The following is a 22696-nucleotide window of genomic DNA, read 5'->3' as shown; positions in this document are numbered from 1 at the left end:
CGTACAACGCCGCAACTTGGGGTAGTGAGAGTATAACTCGCGTTATCTATAATAGCGGCGAACCTCCACAATCTCGATGTTCTCGATGGTGGTGAATGTGGGGGAGGCGATACGGTGAGTTATCATCTCCACAACGACCACCATGGCTTCTGTGTAACCGGGGATCCGGCTGGTGCAGCAAGCGGCAGCTCACCTGAGGTGGTGGTCTCGGCCAATCTTTGCCGCATGCCCTTCCTCGGCCTCAACTGCAACCACCAGGTCGTGCCGAAATTGTAGCGTTTTATGTCAACGACTTCCAGCCCACTTTCTTCGACAATCTTGCCGATGTCTTTGTTCCACCAGCAGCCGTGTTCGTCCGCATGAGCGGGAGCAGTCTTGTCCAACATGCTGTTGAGCCACTCGTAGTGCGACTTACCGTGCTCTAGAAGTAGGATCTGGCCATTCTCATTGGTCGACGCCTCGAGGTTCTGAAGCAGCTTCACGGGCTCATGCGTAGAGCACAATCCCATGGTTTGTATCACCGTGTCGTATCCGTCTTGGGCACCATATGGGGGCGTTATCGGATCTGTGGCAGACTGTTGCTTGAAGAAGACACGGCTAAAGTATTCCTTGTGTGTGTCGTTCCACTTCCGCTTTGCAACTGCCAACATGGGCCCGCTTGAATCGAGCAGAGTCACTGTGGCGCATTGCTTGGTCTTGTAGTAAGGTATGTTCCTACCAGTACCAACAGCCACCTCCAACACGTGTCCCTTGGCCATGGAAGTAAGCTTCTTGCGCTTCCTGGTCAAGAAGAGTAACGTCTCAGACGTGTCAACCTTCTCATCATAGCCCTCGGCCTCTTTGTCGAATCGGTCTGAGAGATCTTCTGGCAAGTCCTTCAAGTCGCTATCCTGTGTCAACGACGTGTAGAGCATCGTCGCGTATGTGCCCATGCCGAATGCGATCATGCCGACGCCGAACATTGGCCATTGTCTCCATCTCCGTAGTTTTGCCTGATGATGTGCCGACCTCAGTTCCTCATCCGACAGGCGCTGCAGATCCGACAACGTTGGACGTGCTGCCCATACTCGCTTCAACGCTTGCTCAGGTGTTTGGTTGGCGGGGGCTCGAAGTGGTAGGTCGTTGTCGTGCTGCGCTCGTTGTATGCGTCTGTGTAGTGGTATAGCGGGCTTTGTGGGTATCGCAGGTTTTGCAGGAAACGACTTTGGGGGCTTCGGGAGCTTTGCCATGGCGATGCAAGCACACACAGAGTACCTGAGGAACGGGTGACTGTGAGACACAATGGGTGAAGCCGTCGAGCAACAATCCAAGTCTCAAATCTTTCGATGCGCCGACCCAATCGCTCGGTAGCGTCAAAGCTTCCCTGCCCGCCACGAGGTTATCAACCGTGCCCAGCCGACGCACGCCCTTCAGACAACGATATCGGCCCACCAGCGGCACTTGCACGCCGTTCGCGCTCATGTAGGTTGACTTTTCTTCATGTCTTTCCTTTCTTTTGCGCAGTTGTTGCATTTCTACACGTCTTGACTTTGCGCGCAATGGCTTCTTCTGCATCCCCCGAGATACCCTCATCCATCTTGATCGTCGGCAGCGGCGCATTTGGACTTTCCACTGCCTATTCATTATGTCAAAACCCGCGGTACAAGGACACTTCGATTACTATCATAGACCGTCAGCCTTTCCCTACGCCTGATGGCTCGAGTGTAAGTAGAGCATCTAATCTACTCTGTTTCAACACCTTGCTCTAGAGCAACGCATTCGCCAGTGGAATCAACCTGTTCAACCAAAATCAAACGCTTAAACAAAAGCATACAGATTGACACTTCACGAATCATCCGTCCTGATTATGCTGCCGCACGCTACACCCGTCTCGCAACCATTGCGCAAAACCGCTGGCGAACCGACTTTGCGACCGAACACTACCATGAGGTCGGTCTATGTGTGACAGCTTGGGGTCCAGAGCAGAAGTACGTTTCCGGATCACTCGCAAATGTCCGCGCGATCGGAACAGACAAAGTAGAAGTGCTCAACTCGCCGGAGGACATACAAAAAGCATGTGGTCTGGAAGGCAAAGACCCATGGGGCAACGGCAGCACCGGATACGTGAATTGGAGTTCAGGCTGGGCAGATGCAGAGGGCGCGATGATGTGGCTGAGGGAGAAGGTCGAGAAGCTGAACAGGGTGAAGTTTGTCACGAAGGCCGTGAAGAAGCTGTTGATTGATCACAAAACCAACACCGTCTCCGGCGTGCGATTCAACGACTCGAGCGAACTCAAGGCAGACCTGACGATGCTAGCGGCAGGCGCATGGACGGCGTCGCTCATCGATCTCCGAGGCATCTGCAAAGCGACTGGGCAAGCTCTGTGCTACATGCCCATCTCCAAGGAGGAGGAAGCGAAAATGTCTACGCGGCCGACTATCCTGAACCTCTCCCATGGCTTGTTCATGATTCCGCCTTCCAAGCGCCTCCTCAAAGTCGCCCGTCACGGCCACGGCTACCTCAACCCGACCACGATCCCACATCCGGAGTCCGAGGACCCCAACGAGACAATCACCATCTCCCTACCATACACACATGTCGACGACCCATCACAGGCAGTCCCAGTCGAGGGCCAGCGCCAATGCCGAGACTTCCTCGCAGCCATACACCCATCCCTCGCCGCACCCTCGCGACCATTCACCAAATCGAAGATTTGCTGGTACACGGATACTAGGGATGGCGACTTTTTGATCTCGTACCATCCTAAGTACAAGGGATTGTTTTTGGCGACGGGTGGCTCGGGACATGGCTTCAAGTTTTTGCCTGTTATTGGCGACAGTATTGTGGAGTGTATAGAAGGCAGGACGCCGGATGACTTCAAGGGCCGATGGGAATGGCCAGCTGAGCGGGTATCGGAAGAGCAGTGGGCTGGTGATGGAAGTCGTGGTGGACCTGTTGGTATGATTTTGGAAGAGGAGATGGCGAAGAGTAGAGGGAAGTTGTAAGCGTCCGCGCGCCGAGACACTTCGTGTTGATATAAGTATCTTCAGTTCGGGTTCTTTACTCTCTACTTTACATCAAGAACCATTCCTTTATTCTCAAAACTCAAAATGCACCGATCAATGTCTAGGGAGTGTGTCGCTTCCGTCAAAAGGCTAGACATAAACGGGTCATGGAAACTTGGCGCCATGCCCTCTGCTTTTCAAGAATCATTGCCTATTCCACATGTACTCCTCCTCGGAAAAGCTTTGTAAAATCCAAAGTCTGAAAATCTAAAGTCTGATGTCCCTGGTCTATCATTATCTTCATGCGAAAACGGCAGTGAAGAGGGCATGTTGTTCTCTTGTTGCCATCAGCACGACAAAAAACTGCGAAAGCAGGCCATGGACGACAACCAAGAAGCAAAAATCCCTATAGTCATGAGCGGTGCTGCGTCCACGAAGTTAACTTCCGCGCATCTTCGTGTTGGTATACATATCATCTGCTCACACTCCCTATACCTCGTCTATACTAAGAAATAATCCTTCTTTCCAAAAAGTGATGTCATACCAAACATGGTCGTGGCGTCGTCGGACTCGTCTAAAAAAAACTAAGCAGTAATCTGACGAGACCACAGAATGTCAAGTCATCTATTACCAACAATGGTCCGGAATCTGGGTATGTCATCGTCCTCGAAAAGACCGCAGACCACATCAAAGCCCAGTGTTTCCTGTTGGTCATGTTCTCCCACATACGCAACAGATGGAAAGAATGTCTCTTCCCTGTTGTTACCAAAATCACTACCCGCAAGATCATGACCAAAAGGAGGAGTTAATCGATCATGGATGCTGCTTCTGCTAATACAATATTCCCAGCATGTTTCTAAGCATACAAATGCCTACCACGCACACTTCAGATACTCTTCTTCACACTCGGACTCACTACCTTTTCCCAAAACTAAGCTGGTGGCGGGTCATGGTCGTGGCGCGTTTCGCTCTCCTCAAGGGCTCAGTTCGCCATCTTACGGGTATTCTCAAAACGTACCACCTATTGTTATCAAAATATCATACCATGGAAACTATGTCTCCGCCTTCTTTGAGCGATCCACAAACAAATTCAGACAAAGATACCTCATGACGCTCATCTTCTCTACGCGCCAAGCACGTACCCCGTGTGTCTTACTTTATGCATAAATATCCAGCGGCTCTACGACTTCTACTCCTATTCATGCCAACAACTACTCTTCTTTCTTCCAAAACGTCAGTCGTTCCATGACATGTCGGTGGCGTGTTCTGCCTTCCTCGAAAAATGCACCTGACGAGTATATGTGGACGATCGGAGCTAGACCTGTCACTATCAAAGTCACAGACGATTCATTCATGTCTTTCTTCGCCAACAAGTCGCGAGGTACTTCAAAATTTGGTTGCCCCAAGTCCGACATCTACACCACACGCCAAGATCACATGCTGGGCATCTTACCGCGTGTATAAATATCTCCCTCTATACTTCCGATACTTCTATCCACATCCAAGCCTGCTTAATCTTCTCCAAAAACTGATGAGAACGCCCGGATGTTGGTGGCGCGCTCTGCTCTCTTCAAAATAAAATATCAAACGCATCATGTGGAAGTTCGGAGTTATGCCTTATACGTACCAAAAGATGATTCAGATGTTCGGCACGTCTTTGTTCTTGGCTAGATTTGAGTCCATTTCAATACGTGTCGGCTGCATTTCCTGACCAAACATCCACATTGCTAGTGACAATTTCTATCTCATACAATCAGAGCAGTGTAACCGATAAAGAAGCCTTATCGAAAGATGACGTTGGACTTGCCATAAGTGGAATTTTTCCGAAAGCATATTGCGAAAACTAGAAACGAAGGTAGTAATGTTGCGCGATCGGCTGAGGAGGTGCTACTTGAAAACTTGACAGTATCGTAGAGTCCACTCATTGAATGCGCCGCCGCGGTCAGTTCGGTCATCATGTCTAAAGTTAACATCACATGAAAGTTTGCGGGAAGAGCTATGATTATGTCGAAGTTCAAAAGTTTGATTGGATAAAGTCTACACAAGAATCGAAGATAACGAAAAGCAAAGCCTTCACGAAGCCATGTCGTCTACACACTGCATCTCCTCACAGCTCTAAAACCGAAGCCTGTTATTCTAAGCACGGCTGAAGCACTTGGTGACAAGTGCCTGGTCAGTCGAACCGTTGGGAGTCAATCCAAGGACGTAGCTTTGGTCGAAAGCACCAGCCGACCAGCCAATGTAACCAAGGTAGACATCGCTGTTCTTGTTCAAGCTAGCGAGAGCAGCGCAGACATCAGTCTCGCACGAAGCAGTGTTACCACCACCGACCTCGGACAGGATAGCCTGGCGCTTGTTGGTGCGGAGCCAGGTGGCAAGGGGAACGAAAGAGTCCTCGACGTGGTCGCTGGTGCACTCGGCGTGGGTACCAGAGTTGTCGCTGTCGAGATAACGGTGGACGTCGAAGATGATCTTGTCGGTCGTGCCGTCGGTGTCCTTGACCTTGAGGAGAGAAGGACCGCTGGCAGTGGGGAAGGTACCCGCGGATGTGTAGTCAGTTCCAGGGACGAGAATCATCTGGGACTTGGCGCCTGCCTTGCGGATGGCGTTGACGGCAGCCTGGGCGGAGTCGGCCCAGGTGGACATGGTGAGGTCGTGGGGCTCGTTCATCAGACCGAAAGCGATCTTGCTCTCAGACGCGTACTTGGTCGCAATCTTGGACCAGATGTCAGCAAACTGATCGTTAGTTGGGCCACCCTGGCCGATGATTTGGCCGTTCCAGCGGGCGTAGTTGTGGAGGTCGATGAGGCAGACAGCGCCGGTGGCCAAGCAGCCTTGGACGAGCTTGTCGTAGGCTCCAGCGACAGTGGCATCGAGGGCACCACCGAGCTTGTTGCCGACAAGGTGCTGCCATCCAATGGGAAGACGGTAGATGTTAAGCTTATCGTCCTTGGTGAAATGCTGCATCTGAGCAATTCCGTTCGCACCAGGGTCGACGTAGGCTCCGCTGCAAGATCCAGATGTGTCGCATCCGAAATCGAAACCAGCAATATTCATACCAGCATACTGAGTCTTTCCGCTAGACGAGGCAGGGGCGGCAGCCACAGCAGCGGCCTTGCTGGTAGCAGCAGCGACTGGCTTGGCGGAAGTCTTGGTCGCAGCAGGAGTCGAGGTTCGTGCCATGGTGACCATGGTGGTCTTGGGAGCAGCAGGGGCCGCGGCTCCTGAGCCAGCGCCAGGAACACACTGAGAGTACCAGTCGTTCTGGACCTGACAGTGGTAGCCAGATACACAAGTAGTGGCACCAGTGAAGCCTTGTCCACCACACTGGGCGTAAGCCGCCCCCTGGGCGGCGTAGGCACCGCTTGCTGCAAGAGCAGCGAATGCGAAAGAGTAGCGAGCCATTGAAACGAAGTTTGAATGAAGGATAGACTTGGGTAGGCAAAGAAAGGATGACAATGTAAATAGCACAAATAGAAGCAAAGGATTGAAACTTCACAGATGTGATGGAGAACTAAGAAAACAGCGGACGGATCGCGCTTTTATCATCTCATGGAAAGGGTACCCAGAAGGTCGTGCCCTTGCGCTTCCAAACCGTTCGAGACCTGATTCCAGGTCGACGGGATGGCGGCATATTGTCTCCGCATTATTCCCACAGTTTCATGATCATTACCGAGATGCTCGGTGGTATTACCGGGGACCGTAGTGGCTGTGAGCAGAATATCACGGAGATGTATTGCTGTATGGCGTCTGGAGCTGTCAGTGCTGTCATCGGGATGCGGCGGCTAGGCCAAGCGAGATGGTAGGCCCACTTTTCGGCTTACTGACGCGCCGTTTCGAGCCCGTTTGCTTTATTCAGTGAAACGACTAGGCTTGTATTTGTGGAGAACGGCGTATGTCTCTTCATTTCGCCAAGATGAGAGGGGGGTACACAAGCTTCAGGATTGGGGAGATCCGAAGCTTGGTATGCTTAATCAAGAGCGCGCCATCGTGGTGAAAGGCTGTGTCTCGATAGGTCCTTTCGTCGCATGTCTTAGTTCTAAAACGTCGGTTCGCGGTTATTGTTTTGCTGGTGGTTGCACATACTGACGTCTTGCAGTTCCGATCATGAAGTTGTAGCAAGTGCAGCCGCGGCTCCAGCACTCTAGCCCTCACAAGGTTATAACCGGTGGGAGAAGCTGACACTGTGGATTCTCTAGTTGTTTTACAAAACATCATATCGGTAACGTGTAGACAGCGATGATCTCATTCATTATATGCTACCAACAGGTGCGGCAAAGATCTGTGAGAAACAACGCCAAGCGACATTACAGTTGGACACGCAAAGGGCGTTTGCATTACCTATGCGCCTGTCAGGATACCCTTTCATCATCTAGGCAGGTGTTTTGTGAATTCTTGCCACATATAATGCTGCACCCAAGTACTTTGTTAGTAGAGTTATCGCGTGACAAGCTTGAGTCGTTGATTAGATGGGGTGGCTTGACTAGCTGCGTGGCTTGAAACTACTTGGGCTTTGGTTCCCGAGGTCCCTCTTACGCCCGGACAAACACACTTCACATAACCTTCGAATGAATCTATCAGCACCTTAGCATGTTGGTTTGGACACTTTCACGCTCAGCCACTTTCGAGTCCGTCGACCGTCAGATCGCGTAGCACCACTTCGGTCATGTTGTAAAAGCTCAGCCTCGTTAACTGGGCGCCTCGCCTTGGCTGCATGACACCGGGACGTCATTTGCAGCCTGCCCAGGTGGTAGATCGCAAGTCCTTTCTAATACTACCCTCCTCCCTGTCGATCCGCTTGACTTTATTGCATTCCTTTTTGCGTTTTTCTCTAGGTCTTCGCCCGCTATACAGGCCTAAATGGCAATATGCTAGGCTTGCTACGAGGTTGATTGAAAGATATTGTGGCTTAGGTTGGCTCAGTTACTGCTTACTCGAAAACAAGGGTGTTATGCGAGCTGACGTATAGATATGAGAAGCGGGTGGTTTGGCCCCAAGCTGCCTTCTAGCGTGTCTTAATCCACCATCTAAGACTCGCCGCGAGCGTATTTTCCTTCTTTATGCACACTGTACCAGCGAGGGGCACCCGACTGCCGAAAGGATGGAGCACGAACATCTAATAGACCCCGACCTCATCGATCATGACGCTTCTGCGCAGGCGGTACATAATCAGATTGAAGCACCAGTGGACAGTATGGTGGCATCCACACTGGGAGAAAATGGTCAGGACGACGCAATACAGCTTGGAGAACGGCTCGAGAAGCCACTTGTTTCTTCAAAGCATCATGGAACCCGTCTTTACCACTCTGGCTACGTCCTTGTGTTGATCTTGCTCTATGCGGCACTCGCGCTTTTCGCCTGGATTGTGACGTGTACTCTAACATTTCATCCGATAACGTCAACGTCAAATTATGGTCTGCCATCCTTAAATCTTTTCGAGAGAGTGTCAGCTGACAGATCTGGTGCCTAGGTGTGAATTTTGACGTACCGCATGCATACGGTTGGACTGGAGCCTCTGTTATCCACTCATTTTACACCAAGAACGAAGAGTGGCTCCAAGCTGCTCAGTTCATACATTCAGTTGTGGCCGTTCTCACTCTTCCTCTCGTTTCCGCAGTATGCTCCAAGGCCGCTGTCACTTTTGCACAGCAACAGGGCCAGCGAGACTTAACACTGCGTCATACCATAGTTTTGGCTGACCGTGGCTGGTCCGATCCTGATATATACGTAAAGCTCATGGCAGGCGGGTACAAAAAGTATGGAAGCAAGCTGCTCATTTTCGCAATCATGCTGAACATCATCGGTACTCCCTAGCCGCCTTGTTGAGATGATCGAGTATTGATAAAAATAGGCGGAATCATCGCGCCTCTCCGAACCCTGTTCATAACCACGAAAACAATTAAAACGCCTACATTTCCGGACATGGTTCCCTCCTTGACCGATATCCTGGACCAATTCGACAATGAGGACTTGCCTGACCTGAACATGATACCCGTCAAGGTTCGATCGGCTATGGCTGCCACGAGCAATCTCAGTCCACAAGGTCGACTGTGGACCAGCAGACCTATCAAGTGTAGTGAAGCCGTTGTAAAGTCGGATGCGGCTGCACTACCCATGAACTGCGTCCTGCCAAATATGGCGTTTGGCAACATGTCGTTACTCCCGGATCCTTTTTTCGCCGAATTACCAGCAGGTTATAGTACGGGCCTAATCCGACAATACCTTCCGCGAATGAATTCGACAGCTCATCGGGTAGTCATCACAGAGCCTGAGTTTCCCACAAACTGTGCTGATATGCCGGGTGCCTTCTATGTTAGGTACGCAGCGACGAATCTGAACTATATCACCATGACAGGTTGGGGAAACTGGAGCCTGGAAGTTTGCATGCCAGCGAACTTGACGCAGTCGCCGTGGCGTGCTGTACGCACCCGCCAAGATATCACCGAAGAACTCTATCTTAATATTTCTCTGGTATCAGCCGACCCTGTGCAGCAGTACGTAACACCCGAAGACCAAGGTGGACTGTTTAAAATCTCGCTTGACACTACTTTGGGCTATTTTGAGTTACCCAACTACATGAATGGCGAACAACCAGGGCCGTTGCTTGATGAGGACCCGATGAATCACTGTGGCGGAAATTGTAGTAACCAAGCTTACCGCCAGAACGGGTAAGTTCTTGACACGTCTTCTGCTCACTACATCCCACTGAATCCATTACTCATTCATATACAACTATAGTGCGGATTCAAATGGGAAACTGGCGCGCGGAGAGTTTCCTGGTGATATAAGTAGTTTTGTCAACTCATCTCTCACGTTGGAGATGCGGAAAAACCGAGGCCCGTTGCTAACAGTCGCCTTGGCTCTCTTCGGTTCTGGATCCTTCATTGCAGAGCGGATGGCCCGTCCAGATGCTTTCATGTATCCAAACATGACCTATGAAGAGGCGAAAGCCACGCCGAACTACGGTGCTTGTGTCGATCAAGCTCCTTTTACAAATCTGTTACGTTCGTGGAGCGACCAAGATCAGATTGGGACGTTCATAGATCCCTGCCTGAAAAACTCGATTCACAATCATGACGACGTCCAAAGACAGATAGCCAACTTTGTGCACTCACTGTATTGGAACCATTTCGACGGATATAAGGGCGATCGCATCACGAATGCCTTCACATCCGCTGCCTTCCTCGCCAACGAGGCATGGCTCTCCTCTACAGCATTCATGAAAACTTGGTCTGTGACGTACGACCACGGTGCCGATACCCTCGTGCCTGTTATATCGAGTACCGGCATACTAGTCATCTCCATCCTTCTTGGCGTCTTTTTGGCATCGCTTCTGGGTCTCGCAATCTACAGCGCCGTCTTGCCGCGTTGGACCGACCAGCTGGACGCCTTCGCCATGTTGCGCATCGGCGCTTCCATCTCCGACAAGATCCAATTTCGAACCATCCCGAACGCTCAGCGTGTGCGTGTGTTGGATGAGTTGCCGGGATGGATCGGCGATGCGGCCAGTGGTGAGGATGCGCAGGGCGAACTGGCGCTTGGCGGTCCTGGACGACTTGGTAGGAAGCGAAAGTTTGCTGCGTACGTTGTAGAGGATGCCGGGAAAGGAAAGGGATCATGAGGGTAGTAAATTCGGAGAAAAGGCTCGTTGCTCAGTGATATCTACAAAGCACAATCTCTGGGATTTGCGTTACGGAGCGCGTGGTTTACTGTGCCATGATGGTCTGAGATCCGCCCGCAGCGAACAAAGCCTGAGAGGACTCGGCAATGGAAGTAACGACAGATTCACGTACTATGGAAGAGGCTCTGGAGATGCACAAAATCTCCACAGTCGCCAAGACGTCGTCGGCCTTCTCTGTCTTGACTACCTATGTAGCTCCCCAAGGGCGCCACTATATCAAGTAGCTGCGCTTCGATAGCTATATACCCCTACGTACGCGGTTTTGATGGTGATTAGAACTGAGAGCACATCTTCTAGAACAGTTCCTGTCACGATGATCTTACTCTTCAGTTTCGGTCGACATGTCGCGCTAGTGAAAGAAGGTGAATAGACGAGAACTAAATCTGCATGAGTTGTAGGCTTGCTTCATACTACATGACGTACATTATGATAAGCGTGGTTCTGAATCACCAATCATCAGGTTGCACGTCATCCGTCCAATCATGTTGCGAAAGCTCAGCCTCTCTAGCAGTGCGCCTCGCCTTGGCTGTACGACACTGAAAAGTAATCTTCAGCCTGGTGCATCGTAACTTCTTCTCGACACTTTTGTTCTTCCTGCTTGATCCGCTCGACAACATGGAAGCTTTTGTTGCAATGGGCCTCGCTGGGAATGTCGTGCAGTTCGTGCAATTCTCTGGCCAGCTCATATCTCTCGCCAAGGAGATCAAGAAGAAGGGCGCTCCCTCTTCGCTGATAGATCTGCGCAAAGTCGCCCAAAATCTCGCACAAAAAACTCGGGTAATCGTGACTCAGCTCAAAGCGAATACAGCCACACTTGAGCAGGAAGAGCAGGTATGCCGCGAAAGCACAGTGATTAAAGATCTAGGCGAGCACTAATGTGTGCAGCATCTACTCGATGTGGCCACCGACTGCGAAAAAGCTGGAGAGGAGTTCGTCAAATACATTGATGAGCTGATTACGGTGTCGAAGTCTTCCTCACACTTAGAGAGTTTTCAGTCCAGTATCAAGGTAAAATGGCGTCATAGTAAGATTGAAGCGTATGTCTCTAGGCTGGACAAGTTGCAGGGGTCTCTTTCGCTTGCAACAGTGCTTTCTCTACGCAATAGGGAGATCGGTAACCACCACGAGGTCCTTGAACATCTTAAATCAATAAAGGCAGGAGTTGATGCACAACAACAGAATGTCGATGAGCTGATAAAGGCTTTAAACCTCTTACATGGTCTAGTCGAGCAGCAATCGGGTCCGAAGCTAGACATGTTGCAAAAACAGATGGATTCATGCATGGAGAACATCCAGAAAATCCGGTCCTCAGTCACCAGCACCCGAGAAGGAGAGATTTTGCGCTGGCTAGACTACCGGCAAAGAACATGGCGGTTCGAGGAGGTCGAAGAAGCACACCGAACGACGTTCGATTGGATATTCAGAAAGCCATATGCAAAGACACCCTGGCATGATTTCGGTGCCCATCTTTCCGGGAAGGATGTCTATGAACCATACTTCATAAATGGTAAAGCAGGGAGTGGCAAATCGACACTGATGAAGTACCTCGTCTCGAATCCTCAAACAAAAGCAGAACTCCGTAAGTGGGCTGGTCAACACAAGCTTCTCAGTCCATACTTCTTCTCCTGGAATATTGGAACCCCACTACAAAAGAGCCATCTCGGTATGCTCCGCTCATTACTACATAGCATACTCGCTCAGTATCACGAGCTCATACCTGCTGTATTTCCAACCCTGTTTGCCAACAGAATTCCCATCGGCGGCGACGAACCGCCTTCTTATATCGAACTCAAGAATGCCTTCGAACGATTGAAGTTTCGCTCCGCATTCTTTTTGCGCATCTGTATCTTCGTGGATGGAGTTGACGAGTTTGAGGGAGACCATCGGGACATGTCAACCTTCCTTCGTTCCATAGCTTCTCCAGCGATCAAAGTCATAGTGTCGAGCCGACCGATAAATGCATGTCTCAATGTATTCAGACACAGCCCGACACTAAGACTCCAGGACTTGACGCAGGATGACATGCAAGTTTTCATTCGGAATAAACTAAGTTCGCATCCAATGATGGTGGGACTCCAAGCCGAGTGGCCAGGAAAGGCAGCCATGCTGGAAACGGAGATCCGGGAGAAAGCGGAAGGAGTGTTTTTGTGGGTTCGAATTGTCACCGGACTTCTATTGCGTGGATTGGAAGATGGAGATGATTTTGACGATCTTCTTCCTAAGCTTCGTGCTTTGCCGTCTGATTTGCGGGACCTCTATACCCGGATGATGGAGAAGATGCCCGCAGACTATCAGTCACAAGCCTCTCAAATGTTCCAGATCTTTGAGTGGTGGAGGCTTCATTTTGCCGATACGGAGTTGGAATTACTGCTACTAGCTTTTGCTATCGAACCATCGTCCACAGCGCTTAACTTAAGCACGGATGTTTGGAGTACCCAGATGAAAAAGCAGTTTTCTGAGAGAACCGAAGCTCGTATCCGGAGCCGTTGTTGTGGGCTGCTGGAGTTGCGCGAGGTCTCGGCTGTGAGCGCTTTTCAGCCTCCTACTCCAGTGGTCACTTATCTGCATCGATCTGTAGCCGAGTTTGTGACCAGCCGAGATGTGTGGGAAGACATGCTATCACGAACGAACGACATGAAATTCAGCCCTGGTACGCATATCGCATCTGGACTCCTTTCCATCCTGAAAACTTCGAATCCTCCGTTAAGCGAAAATGAATGTTTAAGAGTGCAGTTAGGCTTCGATTTCAATAGAAACGACTACAGCGAAAAGGTCTTACAACTCGTTATGGATGCATGCCGCCGGACTGTCGATATAGAAGACTCATTCATGCTTGAATTCATGGACGCTTTGGATAAGACAATGACTTCGAAAACTCAAGATTTTGAGGGTTACCTGATCGATCAAAGATCTTGTCAGCTCCCTGCACATTGGTCTGCTCGAATCACATCGTCATTTTTGGAACCAGAGATCCAAAATCTTCCCCGTCATATGCATATCTGGTCTCGAGCCAGCATCAATAGTTTCGCAGCTTACGAAGGATCTCTTCCCTTTATAAGAGCGGCCAATCGAAGCTCCAGACTCGCAGACGTTGAGTTGCTCGTACTGTATGCCTTAGGCAGCTGGGCGGACAGGAATGATTACTTGTCGGAACGACGGGACACTCTTATGTTCTTGCTCAAAATTCTTAACGATTGCTCTGAACTTGGAATCGAGTCACCCATTGGAAACAATACTTTGTGGGAGCATGCAGTGGTTGTCGCTTCAGTTCTCCTGACAGACCCGAGAGACCAATCTTGGATTTGTCCATCATCCCCCAGATTTCTGCCAACGGTACCTATATCAAAGCTATCACCATCCTACCATACACCCCAGCACGAGAACAATTGCTGTCGCGGTACAACCATCGAGCACCTAGACAATGATACTATTCTCGATCTCGATGGACGAGAGTGTGATGTGTTATCTGAGCACCCAAACACTGAAGAGAACAGCATCGAAATATGTATCTCAGATATGCAACAGGGTATCGACATACTACTGCTGTTTCTATGTTCTACCAAAACCCCGAGAGAGTTACTCAACAAGGCGATACGGATGCCAGATCGGCCGACCTTCAAACCGGTCGAAATACTCCGAAATGCATTACAAGAAACACTAGCTCAAAAACATGGAGTTAAACATGCATGGAGTCTGCAACCAGAATATCATTTCCTCTATCAGCTGGTCGAGCTCCCGAAACCTGGTCAATGAACAGGTGAGTGAGTACCCAATCCTTTCGAACTAGGGAATGTCTAGCTCATCAGATCCCATAGCTTCATCAAGTAGCGACGACTTATAAGCTTGCTTTGTGTCATGTTATTGAGAAGAAAAAGGTACCATGCTTTCTCTATCTAATCGTCGTTTAATGTAGTAGATCGGTTCATATGTGAGCCATTTCTGTGATGTTCGGCAAGACTGACTGGGTAGGTCTCTGTACCCACACGTTGCACCATAAGGACATTACACAAAGCCGATAGATTATCGAAGTTATAACATCGAAATGGGTGATTGTCCTTTTCCCACTGACGATTGTCAGATATCGCTTTCTTTACCCTGTATCTAATGTCTTATGATATGTTTTATGTATACGAATCTCGTCCTCTTCTGTATGTTGAGCCCGAAGCAGTCCGGTAATTACCCAGCATCACTATCGTCTTACAAAGGATATATGGGTTATCGCTTCCAGCACAGTACAGTCTATTACTTCTTTCCTTATCTCCACGATCTCCACACAGCACAGATTTGTCACGATTATACGTACACTGGATAGCTAAAGTTGTAGAGTACGACTGTCAACGTCGACTCAGATCAAGAGCGACTGAACATGTACTCTGGTCCTCCACGGCCTTACGAGCCTCTATTCTTCCCTCTTGTTTCATTTGTTACCTCACAACAACCTCAGCGCACTATCCACAAGTCGTCGCATATATATACTTTTCCCCGTCCGTCACCCTTCGTTGTCATGGATTCGGGTATCTCAGTCGATCACTGAGGAAAGCGCAGCATCCGCCGATGTCTCACTTATTCTCCGGGGTACTACAGCACAAGACACGTTACTTTCCGCTCGGCAATAAAGTAGCAACCGACTCACTCTTACAATAAACCAATCGTTACGTCTCCCTTGACGCGCGCATAAATCTCGACCTGGGCTACATCAGCCCAATTGTCACGTCACCCTTAACTCGGGCGTAGAGTTCTACCTCGACCTCAAGATCTAGCTCGATCTTGATCTTGAGCGAACTGTCCTTCTCGCCTTCTTTCACGGGTCGGTCCGCGATGCGCGATTGGTGGACAGGAACCATGCGACGGCCCTTTTTAGGTTTCGCGATGGTGGCTTCTAGTTCGGTGTCCCCGCCGTCATCGTCCGAGGTTTGGGATGCTTGTGGCGCAGGATCTTTTTCGATCTCGTTGTTCTTGTTCTGGCCTCCGAGTTTCGAGGGCTTTTTCCTAGGAGTCTGGGGTACTTCTGTGGTAGTGTTGTTGGTTGCGTCGCCAGCTGGGGATCTTGCTGTCAATTAGGATGACATATTGGGATGGAACAAGAACACTGAAAGGTAGATATCGTCACTTACTCTGGAGACATGTTGATAGTATAATCTGGTGTTCCAATCAGACTTAGAGAAGTCTTTGCTAATATTTAATACCTAATCGAAGTAATCAAGGATATAGATGGTAAACTCGGAATTACACTGAGCTCTTCTTTTAAGCTTCAGATACCCGTTAGATACCATGACACAACAATGGCCCGAGACTGACAGAATCCACTCTGAAACCTGTACGCCTTTCTTGTAAAACTCTCAATCAAGTTTCGTTCCCGTGAGAGCAAGGACACCTACCAGGTATAGGATCCTAGATCCATACCGACCGAGCACCGAGCGCAAAAGCAGGTTTAAATATGCTCAGACCATAACGCCATCATCTCCGCACAACTCCATCAGAGACCCAAGTATCATGGTGCTGGGTATTTTGACTGCCATCGCTGCTTGCCCCGCAATCATAGGCACAACTGAAGCAGTGCGTCAAGGCCAAAGACAAAATGCCAGGGAAAAGCATCCGGGCCTGAAGACAAATCTCTCAATATCCTGTTCGCGAGCCACAAGAAGCGGTCGCGGAATCGATCAATGCGAAGTGGTACTCAGCGAAAATAAGGTGAAGCATTCCCTGTCGGGCTTGCGACCGACGCTTGTTGGATCCCTCTTCGAGCTTCACAGCTAACACGACTACGCCAGCTTTATCTCAATGTACCGTCAGATGAGTTTCCAGACGGCCATCCCGAGGATCACCCATTTGCAGGCTACTTTCTGCCGTTCCCAGACCAAGACTGGGGACGACAGGGGGAAGGCATGGTATCGACCATCTCAGATGACCCGCCACAACTGAATTGGATCTATGTGGATCGCGACACCTGCGAAGTCAAACATGGCGACCGAGTTGCTTCGGAACCTCATATCGTTGGCCCATGGGATGTAACAAAGATGGATCGCCGGGTCACATTCATGGGTTGGGAGGGGTTTATGGCTGTTCAGTATGGACCTGGAGAGTGGGCGCTCTATTTCGATGTCGACGACAATGAGCTGCGAGGCGTTATTGGGGATGACTTGGCAAGGGTGGAGGTTGAGCTAGTACGGAAAGAAAGAAGGCAAAGACGGATGTCGTGTGATCCGGGAGCCGGACCTGGGGCTGCGGTCGATAAGCCAAAAACGACGACTAGCATGGTGGTGTTGTAATTTGCGTGCTGGTGTTGAACAGGATCTCGGGGTTTGGCGTTCTTATTTTGTTGGCCTCGGAGCCGAGCTTCATGATGGTCGGGCATCCAGAATCTCCACCCGACCCTGCCCCCCCAAGATTCTACTGTGCACCTCCACTAACCCCCCACTAAAAAAAAAAGTCGAGCACAAATTTATAAATATGTAACAGTAGAGATTTGCTAGTCTGGTGGAAAAACATAGGGATAGTAGCGAACTAAAAGGCAATCAGCTCGGAAAGATCCAAGCAGTAGCGGGAGGAAAACGGAAGAAGGCTGAAAGGTCTTCAGACACTGAGAACACGACACTCACTCAACAACCAACAACAGCTATACATAGCAATAATACAACCAATTTGCATCGAGTACCCGTTCCGACGGAGAACAGGTGAATACTCCACTACAATGCTTAATGTTGTTTTTATCATCGTTGTTGACGTTCCTTCACCGAGGTAGGCACGAAGGTAGGCAGGCACTGCTCCATTCCCTTCCTCTAACACTGACTCAACACCGCCTTGACACGACTTTACGTCAAAACAGTGTCTTTATAACCACCGAAGCCTTGCGCTGTCAAGTTTATGATAATCTCATTCCTCAGAACTATGTATATTGTTAATACTATATTAACACTGCTGCATCACTAGTTCTAAGACCCTCACCCGCGCGTTACGGTATGGAGAACTTCACGAACGTGTAGTCTTAGCATACTTCCCTGTGGTAGCCACACTGGCACCAAGATCAAGAGGTCCCCAGACTCTACGGCTCCAGACCGGACCGGGCCCACAAATATTTGTGAACTCTAATGAGTGGACACGGTCCACACGGTCCGGCAGCCCCGCACCTCCAGTGATGGAATCATAGAACTGGAATGCTACTCTAAAACACAGTACCTAGTATAACACGGGATCGACTGCTCCGTGCGTTCATCACCCCAAAATCTTTGAGAGCAACCATGTCCCGCGTTCTACATCTCGGTAAGGCGGAAGGCAAGCCTGGAGAAGTATACTATCCGTAAGCTCCTATCCGGACCTCAGAATAATGCACTGACTACTTGGCTAACTCCCGTGTCCATGGAAGCCTTCAGTTGAGGGAGACGCAGATACCTGTGCCTCGAGATGATGAGGTCTTGGTTCGTCTGAAAGCGGCAGCACTGAATCATCGCGATCTGTTTGTCAGGCATCATCAGTACCCAGCCATATCGCTCGAGAACCCCATGTTATCAGATGGCTATGGCACAGTCACTCAGCTCGGCAAAGCAGTGCCTGATGAGTCTCTCCTCATGCAAAATGTGCTTTTGACACCCATGCGAGGCTGGGTGTCTGATCCAGCTGGCCCTGAAGATACTAGCAAATGGTCCATCACTGGATCGAGCCGTCTGAACAATGTGGGGACTGCGCAAGACTATGTCTGCGTCCACTGGGAAGAAGTCGTCCCTGCACCGAAGCATTTATCTGCAGTTGAAGGAGCAGCTTTGCCCTTGGTCGGACTCACAGCCTGGCGGGCGTTGACCACCAAGGCTCGTGTGCAGTCGGGGCAGAATATTCTCATAACAGGTATCGGAGGCGGCGTGGCTCTCTCAGCGTTGCAGTTTGGTGCAGCCATGGGCGCCAACATCTATGTTACCTCCGGCAGCCAGGAAAAACTGGATCGAGCTCGGGATCTAGGCGCACAAGGCGGTGCCATCTACAAAGCGGAGAAATGGGAAAGCGATATCCGCCAACAATTACCATCCTCACGGCCCTTTATTGATGCCATAATCGATGGCGCTGGCGGTGATGTCGTGAGTAAGGCTGTGAAGCTTCTCAAGCCTGGAGGTGTAATCGTCCAGTACGGCATGACTGTCTCTCCCAAGATGAATTGGACCATGGCGGCTGTTCTGCTGAACGCTGAGTTGAAGGGAACAACTATGGGGTCGCGACAGGAGTTTGGAGACATGGTGAAGTTTGTGGAGGATAAGGGGATATGCCCAGTCCTCAGTAGAACCGTCTCGGGACTAGGCAGTCTTAGGGAGATCGACAATCTCTTCGAAGACATGGAAGCTGGACGACAGATGGGCAAACTGGTTATTGATATAGAGGATCGAAGTAGCTCTAAAATTTAGAAGATGTATTGTACATAATCAGCCATAACTCTAGCTAATTCTGTCCCCATTGGACATCAGGTCTCGCTTGCTTGCTTCATTAGCAGTTGAAGAGGTTCCTTATGACGTCTTTAAAGGACTACTGCAAGACATTAATAGTTCAACAACTAGGCAGCTATGGTCGTGAAGAGACTGCTGAAAGCTGTAACGACTCAGATCACTTATCACTGGAGGCATACATGAGTGACCCATTGTCTCGCCTACCCTTACCTCTACCACCGTTTCATTCATTCCATGGATGTACTACATTCGATCGCTGAAATCGATGGTATGACATCAACAATGATGCAATGTCCGAACTCGCCAGCAGTCTTTCCGCACTTTTGGCACACGAAGACGTTTCATATCTACGACATGCTCTCATACCGCTCATGATACTAGAATTAGTCTATCGGCCCGGGAGTATGGAGCGTGCCATATCCTAGTGCATGGCTCAAGAGAGCACTAAAGCGCTGAACCCAATAGGCAGACCGCCACTGGAAATAAACATCTCATGGAAACTACTTTACCCATATTATATGCAGATGAAACAGCAGCACTGAAAGTACCGGGCACGTCTTCAGTGAGCTACAAAACCCACCACCGGCATGGACTTGCGACCATATGTCAAATTATCTGAATCTGACTAGTATATGTGAGTGGACAGAGGATCGCCATGCTGGAGTCAAGGATCATGATCGCTGTGTTGATCATGCGGTTCAACTTCTCACAAGTTGCCAAGCGCCTAAGCAGGTATCAAGCACAGGATAGATTGACCTCGCGGCCCCAGCATTGCTATGTTAGTCCACAAGCAGCAAAAGTAAAGGTCGATAGGTAGACACACTACACGAATTGGGCTTGAGATGAACACAACAGCCTTTGACGCAGGGTCACACGTAGTGGCGGAGCTAGGTAGTGCCTGTCGGATAGGGGGCCATGAACCACAAGATCGCGATCCAGCGCTCCACTGGTTGTGCTCATGGTGTATACGGACTACTAAATCAAATGGATGTACCGGGCAAAATCACGAGTGACCGGACGGCGTAGCGGTAGCGCTATTCACTGCTGAACTTGGTCTTTAGAGTGATTTGCTTTACTAAGGGTTTTGAAACATTATCATATGTACGTACATGTACCCTACCAAACCATCGCATCACTGCTGCGATAGCAGTTGGGCTCAGGCGCTGAATAGAAGCATGGCGAAGTCTTTGCTTCACTTAGCTGCACGACAGGCTTGAGGACCTCAAACTCACCCCAGTCACCCTTCAGAGTTGACATGTGGTCTTGGCCAGCGACTTGGGGAATAGTTTCCCTCCAACTCTTAAGCACTACGTCCAATAGCTCAAGAACGAATAGGTCCGGGCCAATCTGGTCCCACTTGAACCTCTGGCTACACTCCTCCACCACTTTGGGAGGGTACAGTCCGAGCTCGGGTTCCAGGTGAAGAGCTGCCGCAGACATCAGAGTGGCGAAAACGTGGTAGGAGCCACCTTCACGCGCGCGGTCTCTGATAGCCATCGCTGTGCCAATAGCACCGATCAATCCTGTAAGCATGTCCGGTACAGGGAGCGCGGGTAGAATACAAGTGCCGTCTGAATGACCCAAGCTTCGTCCCGTGACGTAGGAGCAGCCAGATGCGGCGTCGGCAATTTGCTGCCATCCAGGTCGCTCGGCCATGGGCCCATCTGGACCGTAACAGTTCTCCTCGACGTATACAATGCCCTTGCCTCTCTTACCAGCCATCTCCAGAAGATTGTCGCGACTGAGGCCGTTCTTAGCAATCACTCCGGGTCGGTAGCCCTGAACGAAGACGTCGGCATCCTCGATGAGCTTGAGCAAGTTCTTGACCTCTTCGTCCTTCTTGAGATCAACATCCATGGTTCGAACGCCAGCGTTGAGTGTCAGTTGAAGTGACTGTTGCGCGAGATGAATTAGCTTCGGCCCGTTTGTAATAATAGGAAAGAGAATCAAGACACGAGAAAGAACAAATTGTATCATAAAAGTAGCAAGTCAGGAGAGAAGAAGGTTATCTGTGGACTTACATTGAAATCTGGTAGTCGGCCACAGTTAACTCGGATAACGTCCGCTCCAAGTGATGCCAACGTCGTCCCTATCACCGGTCCTGCGATGATACGAACCAATTCCACGACCTTGATGCCCGCCAGGGGTCTTTTATCGGCAGACATTGGCAAAGGAATGGCTGGCGTTGCGACTGCGTGTGTCTGCCGTTTATAGTTGATTAAAGGGTGCTTGGATAAGTCTTTGGCCATTCGCGTCTACAGATGTGGAGATGCGAAGTCAGTGTATGTCTCATATGCATTTCGTACAGTCATAACCTACCTCCTTCCACCCAGCTGGAGTGTGGCAGATACTTCCGCAAAGGCCTTGTATCATATGCATCATTTCCAGCTCGTGTGCTCCGAAATTGCGAACTTTTTCGGTGATGACTTTGTACGCCTCCTCATTGCTGGCGCAGTGCTGTGATGGGTCGAGGCCGATCGTTTTCAGGACTGGGTCTGCATCCAAAGACCCGTGCAGTTGGAACCAAACGCCATCGTCTTTGGTCGGATAATTGGCAGTGGCGCGTACTCTAAGCGGAGTACTAAATATGTCGCCTTCAAGGTCCTTGGGGAAGATGGAAGCCAGCTCGCCCTCTTTTGCGAGTTCACGCACGGTTTTGCCGTTACGCTTGCTCATCCCCACACATGCCAACCACAATGAAGCATGGTCTGTGTCAACCGATACAGAGCGATTGGGACTTGGGCCATCTCTTGATTGGAGCAGTTCGTTGGCGACAACACCACACATGGCATGTAAGGCACCAGCGATTACTGATGATTTCAACGGGCCAGGCGTGATGGGCGCAGGAGAACCCGAGAATTCCACGGCATCTAGGACCGCCTCATTTTTGCTGAACCCTGGCGTCGCGTTTGCGAGAATTCTGAGAAGTCGACGTGCATCGTCAGGTACAGGAAGGGGTTCGGTGTCTATCCAGGACCCGGGACCATAAACGTCTTCGCCGGAAACTATGCGCGACATGTCTGCCCGTTTTCTGTGATGTTGTACGCTGGAGATAGAAAGAAAGCTTGATAGGAACACGTCAGAACAATCAACGTAAACAAGAAATGTCGCTGTTATCTCTCGACAAGCTTGCTAGACTAAGTCGAACGATTTAAAAAGGGGCGCAATTCCATGAGGTTCGGCTGAACGGATCGATTGCCTAGCTTGAGCAAGAACATTTCAAATGACTCTTTTTCAATAGCAATAATTCAGTGTCCCTTCTTGTGATCGGCAGAAGTGACGTGGATTTGGTGGGGTGCCGGGAAAGAAGAGTGGGTACGGTCCGGCTCCGATCCGTGTGAACGGTACATGACAGGATGAACGTGTATCCTCCATGCCACGAGCGGCTAGCGGTCTTGCTCTCTGCGAAGATCACGAGGAATTTTAACATAGATCAGAACTCTTGCTTCACCTGGGCAGCTGGGTATGAGTCTCAAGGTACACAAAGGCCGCGCCAACGCCACAGCCGATATACAGGCCTTCGCTAGACTTATCTCATTCATCAGACGCTCCGCTTACTATGATTCTTCCGGTGGAGCAAATTTGAGCCAATCAACGATTACTG

General features: G+C 50.1%; 8 protein-coding genes across 8 annotated transcripts; 4 read left to right on the top strand and 4 right to left on the bottom strand.

The window, feature by feature from the left end:
- Positions 1-122: 122 nt before the first annotated feature.
- GT037_000152 (s-adenosyl-l-methionine-dependent methyltransferase) lies at positions 123-1229 on the bottom strand (the record flags this gene model as incomplete). The annotated part of the gene is made up of 1 exon (XM_038925199.1): positions 123-1229. One exon carries the CDS (start codon positions 1227-1229, stop codon positions 123-125), a length of 1107 nt encoding a protein of 368 aa, XP_038791055.1.
- Positions 1230-1538: 309 nt separating this feature from the next.
- GT037_000151 (sarcosine oxidase) lies at positions 1539-2985 on the top strand (the record flags this gene model as incomplete). The annotated part of the gene is made up of 2 exons (XM_038925198.1): positions 1539-1703; positions 1816-2985. The coding sequence occupies 2 exons, from the start codon at positions 1539-1541 to the stop codon at positions 2983-2985; spliced, it is 1335 nt and encodes a 444-aa protein (XP_038791054.1).
- A 2136-nt stretch (positions 2986-5121) lies between these two features.
- Positions 5122-6390, bottom strand: GT037_000150 (glycoside hydrolase family 5 protein; the record flags this gene model as incomplete). The annotated part of the gene is made up of 1 exon (XM_038925197.1): positions 5122-6390. The coding sequence occupies one exon, from the start codon at positions 6388-6390 to the stop codon at positions 5122-5124; it is 1269 nt and encodes a 422-aa protein (XP_038791053.1).
- A 1696-nt stretch (positions 6391-8086) lies between these two features.
- On the top strand, positions 8087-8799 carry GT037_000149 (uncharacterized protein; the record flags this gene model as incomplete). The annotated part of the gene is made up of 2 exons (XM_038925196.1): positions 8087-8399; positions 8456-8799. 2 exons carry the CDS (start codon positions 8087-8089, stop codon positions 8797-8799), a joined length of 657 nt encoding a protein of 218 aa, XP_038791052.1.
- A 108-nt stretch (positions 8800-8907) lies between these two features.
- GT037_000148 (uncharacterized protein) lies at positions 8908-13383 on the top strand (the record flags this gene model as incomplete). Its single annotated transcript, XM_038925195.1, has 5 exons — positions 8908-9653; positions 9724-10566; positions 11221-11497; positions 11552-13189; positions 13312-13383. 5 exons carry the CDS (start codon positions 8908-8910, stop codon positions 13381-13383), a joined length of 3576 nt encoding a protein of 1191 aa, XP_038791051.1.
- A 1974-nt stretch (positions 13384-15357) lies between these two features.
- Positions 15358-15791, bottom strand: GT037_000147 (uncharacterized protein; the record flags this gene model as incomplete). Its single annotated transcript, XM_038925194.1, has 2 exons — positions 15358-15712; positions 15781-15791. The coding sequence occupies 2 exons, from the start codon at positions 15789-15791 to the stop codon at positions 15358-15360; spliced, it is 366 nt and encodes a 121-aa protein (XP_038791050.1).
- A 368-nt stretch (positions 15792-16159) lies between these two features.
- Positions 16160-19053, top strand: GT037_000146 (alcohol dehydrogenase; the record flags this gene model as incomplete). The annotated part of the gene is made up of 4 exons (XM_038925193.1): positions 16160-16222; positions 16438-16931; positions 17847-17963; positions 18030-19053. The coding sequence occupies 4 exons, from the start codon at positions 16160-16162 to the stop codon at positions 19051-19053; spliced, it is 1698 nt and encodes a 565-aa protein (XP_038791049.1).
- A 1155-nt stretch (positions 19054-20208) lies between these two features.
- On the bottom strand, positions 20209-22110 carry GT037_000145 (acyl-transferase carnitine dehydratase; the record flags this gene model as incomplete). The annotated part of the gene is made up of 3 exons (XM_038925192.1): positions 20209-20985; positions 21114-21347; positions 21412-22110. 3 exons carry the CDS (start codon positions 22108-22110, stop codon positions 20209-20211), a joined length of 1710 nt encoding a protein of 569 aa, XP_038791048.1.
- Positions 22111-22696: the final 586 nt, after the last annotated feature.

This window comes from Alternaria burnsii, assembly GCF_013036055.1.
Source record: "Alternaria burnsii strain CBS107.38 chromosome Unknown 705, whole genome shotgun sequence".
Taxonomy (NCBI): domain Eukaryota; kingdom Fungi; phylum Ascomycota; class Dothideomycetes; order Pleosporales; family Pleosporaceae; genus Alternaria; species Alternaria burnsii.
Note: the sequence above shows the minus strand (reverse complement) of the source record. Positions and strands in the feature narration are given on the sequence as shown.